Here is a 9,358-nt window from a genome sequence, read left to right on the forward strand (position 1 = left end):
TGCCCCCACCCCCAATAGCTAGCAATCCAAAACAGTCCAGTGGAGCCTGAGCGGTGGGTGTTGCCTTCTGACACACTTCCGGTGATGTCAGGGGGTGTGGCATATGCTAATGAGATATGCTAATGAGCTCCTTCACCTCTTTTTCTATGAAATGACCCCTGGTCTGTATCCTTCTTAAACTGTGGTGCCCAAAACTGAACACAATACTCTAGGTGAGGTCTAACCAGAGCAGAGTAAAGCGGTACCATCACTTTGTGTGATCTGGACGCTATACTTCTGTTGATACAGCCCAAAATGGCATTTGCCTTTTTAGCTTCCACATCACACTGCTGACTCATGTTCAGTATATGGTCTGCTAAGACCCCTAGATCCTTTTCGCACATACTACTGTCAAGACGAGTCCCCCCAATCTCATAATTATGCATGTGATTTTTCCTACCAAAATGCAGAACTTTTACATTTATCTCCGTTGAAATTCATTTTATGCTATAGCCCAGTTTTCCCGCCTGTCAAGATCATCCTGTATCCTGCCTCTGTCTTCTACTCAATTTCTTTCCCATTCATTCATTCATTCATTCATTCATTCATTCATTGATATTCCAGTTTTCTCCCCACCGAAGCTACTTACAACAGAATGAAAAAACACCAAGTAAGACCCCTTGTCTCATAATCACTTCTTAACCCAAAGGAGACGACATCAGAATGATTTCTTACCTTAACGTATTCACTGCCAGATTCCAGTCCATCCTGGTTCCTGTGGGGGGAAACCCAATGCCATTAATGAGCAGGTAGGTAGTAAAGTGTATGCAACAAGGACCCCCCCTTTTCCTGCCTCCCACCCCAGTCATTCATCCGCCAGACATCAAAGAATCCCTGTGGTGGATACTGGCTGGTGCAAACATCCCTTAGGCAGCATTCTCGTGTACAAATGCAGTTGTTTTAGGTATCAGTACTGCAGGCTGTGGAAGGGCAGTAGTTCAGCAGTTCGAGACCCGGGTGCCGCATGACGGAGTGAGCTCCCATCTCTAGTTCCAGCTCCTGCCAACCTAGCAGTTCGAAAGCAAGAAATTGCAAGTAGATAAATAGGGACCACTTCGGTGGGAAGGTAACAGCGTTCCTTGGTGTTTAGTCATGCCGGCCACATGACCACGGAAACATCTTCGGACAGCGCTGGCTCTTTGGCTTTGAAACGGAGATGAGCACCGCAACCCTAGAGTCGGACTCGACTGGCTTTCGAGCAAGGGAAACCTTTACCTTTTTACTATCAACTATCTTATCCCATCTTTCCTCCAAGGAGCTCAGGGCAGCACACATCTTCTTCCTTCCCTGTTTTATCTTCACAACAACCCTGTGAGGTAGGTTAAGCAGAGAGAGAGAGTGCTTGGAATAAGGTCTCTCGATGAACTTTATGGCTGAATGGAGGGGAGGTTGAACCTGTGTCTCTGAGCCCCTAGGCTTACATTTTAACCAGTATCCTACATTGGCTCATAAACGGAAAGTGATATGTCTTAAGGATAAATCAATATTTTATAACCCCATAAAATATCCAGTGCAATAATGAATAATGATTCTGAATCAACAAACTTCGTAGGAGGAAAATTCCACAGCCTTCCAATAAAAGCAACATCTCCTATTTAATCCTGACCAGCAAAATGATGAGTTTTGCAACCCCATCGAAATCAGATCTATGCTTTTTTGATCATAATGTCAAACAGAACTGGGTACTGCTGGAAGAGTTGTGAAAGTATGCATCGGAGTACACAGACTGAATACATTAAATGGCAAGGTATTCTGCACATGCTCTCAGACAGTAGGAAAGAGGAAGAGTCCAGGAGCACCTTAAAGACTAACAAAATTTGTGGCAGGGGAGGAGCTTTCGTTGAAAGCTCATACCCTGCCTTCATGAGCCCTGACTCACGAAAGCTCCTCCCCTGCCACACCTTTTGTTAGTCTTTAAGGTGCTGTTGGACTCTTCCTCTTTTCTACTGCTACAGACAGGGGTCCTTTCCTGTAGGAGCGGACAGGAGCGGAGCTCCGGCAGTAAAGATCCCAGCGGGCGGGCACATGCAACAAGCCCCACCCCCTGCTCCCAGGAGCCCTCAGTCAGAGCAAGAAGCAGCCAGGTAAGTTGCAGAGGCCTCCCCAGTCCAAAACAGTCCAGTGGCACCTTTAAGACCAAGTTTTATTCAGGTACAAGCTCTCCCTCCTCTGTGAGGACAGATCTGCACGTTCCCCCCCCCAATAGTTAGCAATCCAAAAGAGTCCAGTGGAGCCTGAGTGGTGGGTGTTGCCTTCTGACACACTTCCGGTGATGTCAGGGGGTGTGGCATATGCAAATAAGTTATGCTAATGAGCTCCTGCACCTCTTTTTCTACGAAATGACCCCTGGCTACAGACAAACACATCCGCCCATCTTGATCTATCTGGAGAAGTGAGCAGTGACTCATGACGGCTCCCTCCCTGCCACAAATGCTGTTAGTTTTTAAGGTGTTCCTGGCCTCTGGCTCTTTCCTGTTGCTACAGGCAGACTAACGGGGCTACCCATCTTGATGCTTTAAGACAGACCCTTGATGGGAGGAGCACTTGGGACATTTCTGTTGTTATCTTTACTTCATGTATACCCATTGTGGACCCAAAGTGGCCAACGTGGTTCTCCTTCCCTCCATTTAATCCTCACCAGGGGTCATTTCGTAGAAAAAGAGGTGCAGGAGCTCATTAGCATAACTCATTAGCATAACTTATTTGCATATGCCACACCCCCTGACATCACCGGAAGTGTGTCAGAAGGCTCAGGCTCCACTGGACTGTTTAGGATTGCTAGCTATTGGGGGGGGGGACATGCAGATCTGTCCTCGCAGAGGAGGGAGAGCTTGTACCTGAATAAAACTTGGCCTTAAAGGTGCCACTGGACTGTTTTGGACCGGGGGGCTGGGGGGAGCTCTGCAACTTACCTGGCTGCTTCTTGCTCTAATTGAGGGCTGCTGGGAGCAAGGGGTGGGGCTTGTTGCATGTGCCCCGCCCCCCGGGCTCTTTACTGCCGGAGCTCCGCTCCTGTGCGCTCCTGCAGGAAATGACCCCTGATCCTCACAACCACCCTGTGAGGGAGGCTACGCTGAGAGAATGTGGCTGGCCCAAGGTCACCTAGTCAGAATCCGTGGCAGAGTGGGGACTTGAACCTGGGTCTCCCAGATCTTTGCCTGGCAGTCTAACCGTTACACCCCACTGGCACAAGGATGCCTATCAAAAGTCATTCCATACAGGGATGCTTTCCTTCAGAAGTCCTCCTGTTGCCGTGGCTACTTGGCTGTTATCAGGGGCTAAATGGAGCACACATGTTGCTCCCGTCCTGCAGGCTTTTCGCTGGCTGCCCCATCAGTTCCTGGGCTCCATGTAAGGTGTTGGCTGTCACATACAAAGATCCGCATGGCCCTGGCCCCTCATATCTGCAGGACGACCTCTCCCCCTATTCTTTGCCAGGACAGCCTTCACTCAACAGAGCAGGCTCTTTGGCAGGTAAAGGGTTTCCCTTGCTCGAAAGCCAGTCGAATCCGACTCTGGGGTTGCGGTGCTCATCTCCATTTCCAAGCCAAAGAGCCAGTGCTGTCTGAAGACATTTTCCATGGTCATGTGGCCGGCATGACTAGACGCCGAGGCGCACGGAACGCTGTTACCTTCCCACCGAAGCGGTACCTATTAATCTACTTGCAATTTCTTGCTTTCGAACTGCTAGGTTGGCAGGAGCTGGGGCCAGAGACAGGAGCTCGCTCCGTCACGCGGCACTTGGGTCTCGAACTGCTGAAATACAGACCTTCTGGTCTGCAGCTCAGCGTCTTAACCACTGAGCCACCGCGGCCCCCCTTTGGCAGGTGCCAACCCACAAATGGACAAAATCAACAGCTGCTCATAGATGTGCTTTTCCTACTGTGGCCCCCACCTTACGGAACGGCCTGCCTGAGAGAGGTCAGGTGGGCTCCCAGACCCGTGGCTTTCTGCAAATTATGCAAAACCAAATTATTCAGGAGGGCTTTTCGATGAGACAATGGAGCTGCACTGCAATAAAGTCACTGGGATAAATTATTAGGGATTGTGGTCTGTACAACTGTGTGCAGCTTGATGAAACGAGGATCCCACAATGTAGTCTTTGCATCTTTTAATGTGTCACGTCAATACTTATGCTTTGCTTCGGTTCAGTTTTTAGACTTTGGGTTTGGTTCTACCACCCTGATCCTGTTTCATTGTTTACTGGCTGTCCCATCCTGTAAATTGAATTGACTCACTTTGTGTAATCCACCTCGAGTCCAAGTAAAAAAAGGCGCATTACAAATAATGTAAAAAAAACAAAACCCACCCACATTTTCTCCCTGCAGTTCCCTCCCGGCACCACCAGAGGGCTTTTTGATGACACCCCCACCCCCACCAACGACATATATACCATTCTATCAGTAGCAACAAGAAGCAACAGTCAGAACCGGATATGGAACAACTGATTGGTTTAGCATAGGAAAAGGAGTACGACAAGGATGTATATTGTCACCTTGCTTATTTAATATATATGCAGAGTACATCATGCGAAATGCTGGCCTGGATGAATCACAAGCGGGAATTAAGATTGCTGGGGAAAAGATCAACAACCTCAGATATGCAGATGATACCACTCTAATGGCTGAAAGTGAAGAGGACCTAAAGAGCCTCTTGCTCAGGGTAAAAGAGGAGAGTGCAAAAGTGGGCTTGAAGCTCAACATCAAAAAAACTAAGATCATGGCATCCGGCCCCATCACTCCTTGGCAAATAGAAGGGGAAGTCGTGGAAGTAGTGACAGACTTCACATTCATGGGATCCCAGATCACCGCAGACTGTGACAGTAGCTATGAAATTAAAAGACGCCTGCTCCTTGGGAGGAAAGCGATGGCGAACCTAAACAGCATGATAAAAAGTAGAGACATCACCCTGCCAACAAAAGTCCGCATGGTCAAAGCAATAGTATTCCCAGTAGCCATGTATGGCTGCGAGAGTTGGACTATAAGGAAGGCCGAGCGCCGAAGAATAGATTCTTTTGAACTATGGTGCTGGAGAAGACTCTTGAGAGTCCCTTGGACTGCAAGAAGATCAAATCAGTCAATCCTAAAAGAAATCAACCCTGACTGTTCCCTGGAAGGCCAGATAATGAAACTGAAGCTCAAATACTTTGGCCACCCAATGAGAAGGGAGCACTCACTGGAGAAGACCCTGATGCTGGGAAAGACTGAAGGTCAAAGAAGACGGGGACGGCAAAGGATGAGATGGTTGGACATTGTCATCGATGCAACGAACATGAAATTGAGCCAACTTCAGAGGACGGCGGAAGACAGGAAGGCCTGGCGGGAGCTGGTCCATGGGGTCGCGAAGAGTCAGACTCGACTGTGCAACTGAACAACAACAAAAATCAGTAGTAGACACATATCTGGAGCTTGAGGGTGGGAGAAGGACCATAATTCAGCGGCAGAACACATGGTTTCCATGTATAATTTCACACACAGGCCCAATTTACAGCTAAGAAGGATGTCAGCAAGCCAGATCTCTGCCTGGGACCACCATTGTTGCCTCTTGGAACATAAAGCAATCGGCCAGAAGGACCAATGGGCTGATGCAAGCTATGGCCGCACGGCACAGCTCAGTGACAGGGCACATAGGGAACATGCACAGAGTTGCCAACCTCCAGGTGGTGGCTGGAGACCTCCAGCTATTACAACCTGTAATACAAACCTGTAATGAACTATCAGTTCACCAGGACAAAATGGCCGCTTTGGAAGTTGGACTCTACGGCATTATGCCCCAAACCCCACCCCCCCTCAAGCTCCACCCCGAAAATCTCCAGGTGATTCCCAGCCCCGAGCTGGCAACCCTAATTGTGCAGAAAGTCTCCATTTCAGTCTCCCGATGAATCACCTTCACTTCAAAGATATTAGGAAGCGTCTGGGAAAGGCCTTTCTCTGGAGAGCCGCTGCTAATCAGAGGGGTCAAGATATGAGCTTTCGTGAGTCATTGCTCAGTTCTTCAGATACTTCCTCGGAGAAGGTGATTCTGGGCCCTAATATAAGACAGCTTTATACAGTATACCACGCTCAAGGACCCAGATTCAGTCCCCCGGCATCGCGTATTAAAGGATACCATTCAGCAGGTATTGGGAAAGGCCTTTGTCTGTCCAGAAGATGGGAGACGGTTAGGACCAGGGGTCATTTCCTTGGGAGCGCACAGGAGCAGAGCTCCGGCAATAAGGAGCCCAGGGGGCTGGCACATGCAACAAGCCCCACCCCCTGCTCCCAGCAGCCCTAAGTTGGGCCACGAGGAGCAAGAAGCAGCCAGGTAGGTTGCAGAGCCCCCCCCCCAGCCTGCCTTCAGGTACAAGCTCTCCCTCCTCTGTGAGGGCAGATCTGCGTGTGTGTCCCCCCCCCCAATAGCTAGCAATCCAAAACAGTCCAGTGGAGCATGAGCGGTGGGTGTTGCCTTCTGACACACTTCCGGTGATGTCAGGGTATGTGGCATATGCAAATAAGTTATGCTAATGAGCTCCTGCACCTCTTTTTCTACGAAATGACCCCTGGTTAGGATTCCTATGACCTCCTGCCCCAGCGTCTGGACACCAGCCCCATCTCTTGTCTCTCTTAACTCTTTTCTCAGCACTGTCCTATTCAGTGCATTGTACATGTGTCCTTCAGTGCTTTGAAACTGGAAGATGTGCACCAATGAGGCGATGTGCCTTTTGGCCTACCTTGGAAATCTATACTGCAGGCGTCCCCAGCCTTTCTGCGCCTGTGTGCACCTTTGAAATTCTGACACAGGGCTGTGGGCACCATCACAAAATGGCCGCTGCAGGAGGACCACAAAACGTCAGGAAGTGAGGTTATACATAGCTCGAATGGTACCATTAGCTGCGGTGGCTCAAGTGGTTAAGACGCTGAACTGCAGACTGTGGAAGGTCGGTAGTTCAGCAGTTCGAGTCCCGAGTTGCCGCATGACGGAGTGAGCTCCCGTCTCTAGTTCCAGCTCCTTCCAACCTAGCAGTTCGAAAGCAAGAAATTGCAAGTAGATAAATAGGGACCACTTCGGTGGGAAGCTAACAGCGTTCCGTGCGCCTTGGTGTTTAGTCATGCCGGCCACATGACCACGGAAACGTCTTCGGACAGCGCTGGCTCTTCGGCTTTGAAACGGAGATGAGCACCGCAACCCTAGAGTCGGACTTGACTGGCTTTCGAGCAAGGGAACCTTTACCTTTAATGGTACCAATTCCACATTGCAGACAAAAACTCTGTTTAGCACGGTGCCTTTTAATCTGCACGCAGCCAGTCAGTGCAGACCTGCTGGGCAAATGGGCCCACCTAATCCCACTTTCTAAAAGCACATGGAGGGCACCAAGAAAGGTGTCAGTGGGTGCCATTGTTCCCAAGGGCACCGCGTTGGGGAGCCCTGATCTAGTAGGCCAAAAATAGGGGGATGAAGAAATATAACAAAGAGCGACTCCCTCCATCTCTTATCTAGGTTGTGGCCAGGGGTCATTTCGTAGAAAAAGAGGTGCAGGGGCTCATTTGCATAACTCATTAGCATAATTTATTTGCATATGCCACAAACCCTGACCTCACCGGAAGTGAGTCCGAAGGCAACACCCACTGCTCAGTCTCCACTGGACTGTTTTGGATTGCTAGCTATTGGGGGGGGGGGACGTGCAAATCTGTCCTCGCAGAGGAGGGAGAGCTTGTCCCTGAATAAAACCTGGTCTTAAAGGTGCCCCTGGACTGTTTTGGACCGGGGGGGCTCTGCAACTTACCTGGCTGCTTCTCGCTCTGATTGAGGGCTGCTGGGAGCAGGGGGTGGGGCTTGTTGCATGTGCCCGCCCCCTGGACTCTTTACTGCCGCAGCGCTGCTCCTGTGTGCTCCTGCAGGAAATGAACCCTGCTTGTGGCCAATATCTCCTTGATGCCACATTTCAAAACATACTGCGCATGTATGCCAGTCAATTGCCTACAGTCTGTTTAAAAAGGCGGGGAGGGTCATGAGGTTAGGACCGGGGGCTTTGAGGAGAAGGACGAAGGGGGAGACAGTGGCAGAGGGAGACAGTCTGAACCCACAAGCCTGTTTTGTAAGTAAGTCTTGGGACTGAGAGCTTATTTCTTAAACAACCTTACTGAAAAACACTTGTCCTCAGCCCTGTAATTAGAGTTGCCACCACTGGGTTGGGAAATTCCTGGAGATTTGGGGGTGAGTGCAGATTTTGGGAGGGGGAGGGGCCTCGGGTATAAAATGCCACAGAGGCCACCCTCCAAAGCGGCCACTTTCTCCAGAGGAACTGCTCTCTGTGGTCTGGAGATCAGCCGTGGTTCTGGGGGATCCCAGTCCTCACTTGGAGGTTGACACGTCCAGCTGTAACCAGCTTTCCATCCCAGCCGTGGCTGCAACCTTTTCTAATTGAATCAGGACCATTTGCAGAGGAAAGTTACTGAGACCGTTCAGTTCCCAAAGAAGGTGGCAAGGGAGGATTCCCCCCCTGGGGCCAGGGAGGGCCTTCGCGGGGCTTCCTTGCACTCCTGCCGGCCTTGCAGGTCCACCGCCGGGCCCCTCATGGGGTTTGGCAGTGGAGCTGCAAGGCCGGTGGCGGCGGCCGGGACCGTTGGGGGCGGGGTGTGTGGCCTTATGACACACTTCCAGTGATGTCAGGGGGTGTGGCATATGCTAATGAGTTATGCTAATGAGTTCCCCTAGCTCTTTTTCTACAAAACGACCCCTGCGAGTACCCCACCCCCAGGGACGCCCCGACCTTGCCACTCACCCAGGGACCAGCAGAGGAGTGAGGCAGCGATGACTCCATGGTGACCGACGGGGCCGCAGTGCGGCACCTCGCCATGGGAAGCCCCGGAGAAACGACCATCGCTGACCCAGGGAGATGCGGCCACGCTGGCAGAGCATGGCTCCTCGGCCAGGCACCTCGGAGCTTTTTCCCAGGAAGTGGCAAAGTGGATGCCGCCGAGGGAGGGCTGAGGGTGGGCACGACGGGGAAACGAAGCCGTGGCGCCGGCAGTGCAGCCCCCGGGCCAACCGGACCGCCGGCGGCACACCTGTAACTAGAGATGTAAAATTTCCGGAAATTTTGAAGCTCGGAAAAAAACCCGTTTTTTTTTCTGGAAATAACCGGAAATTTTCGGAAAAATTGACAATAAATGCTACATTAGCATTTCTTTTGTCTTTTCTAGATTGAAAGTCATTCTGTTACTTTAGGAACATAAAATATGACTATGGACATGTTTACTTGGCATGAAATTATCACAACTAGCATATTAAAAATATAGTGTATCCAAACAATTATTACAAACAGAATACCCACCCACAT

The 9,358-nt window shown here is 50.4% G+C and overlaps 1 protein-coding gene across 1 annotated transcript in view; it reads right to left on the bottom strand.

Moving 5' to 3' along the window:
* SH2D3C (SH2 domain containing 3C) overlaps positions 1-9,358 on the bottom strand; it is a 129,221-nt gene that overhangs the window by 82,467 nt on the left and 37,396 nt on the right. The window contains exon 3 of the mRNA XM_015410405.1: positions 715-754. Coding sequence (XP_015265891.1) covers positions 715-754 — 40 coding nt within the window. The remainder of the gene's footprint in view (positions 1-714; positions 755-9,358) is intronic.

The sequence above is a fragment of the Gekko japonicus genome, unplaced genomic scaffold (genome assembly GCF_001447785.1).
Source record: "Gekko japonicus isolate JY-2015 unplaced genomic scaffold, Gekko_japonicus_V1.1 scaffold1863, whole genome shotgun sequence".
Classification (NCBI taxonomy): Eukaryota; Metazoa; Chordata; class Lepidosauria; order Squamata; family Gekkonidae; genus Gekko; species Gekko japonicus.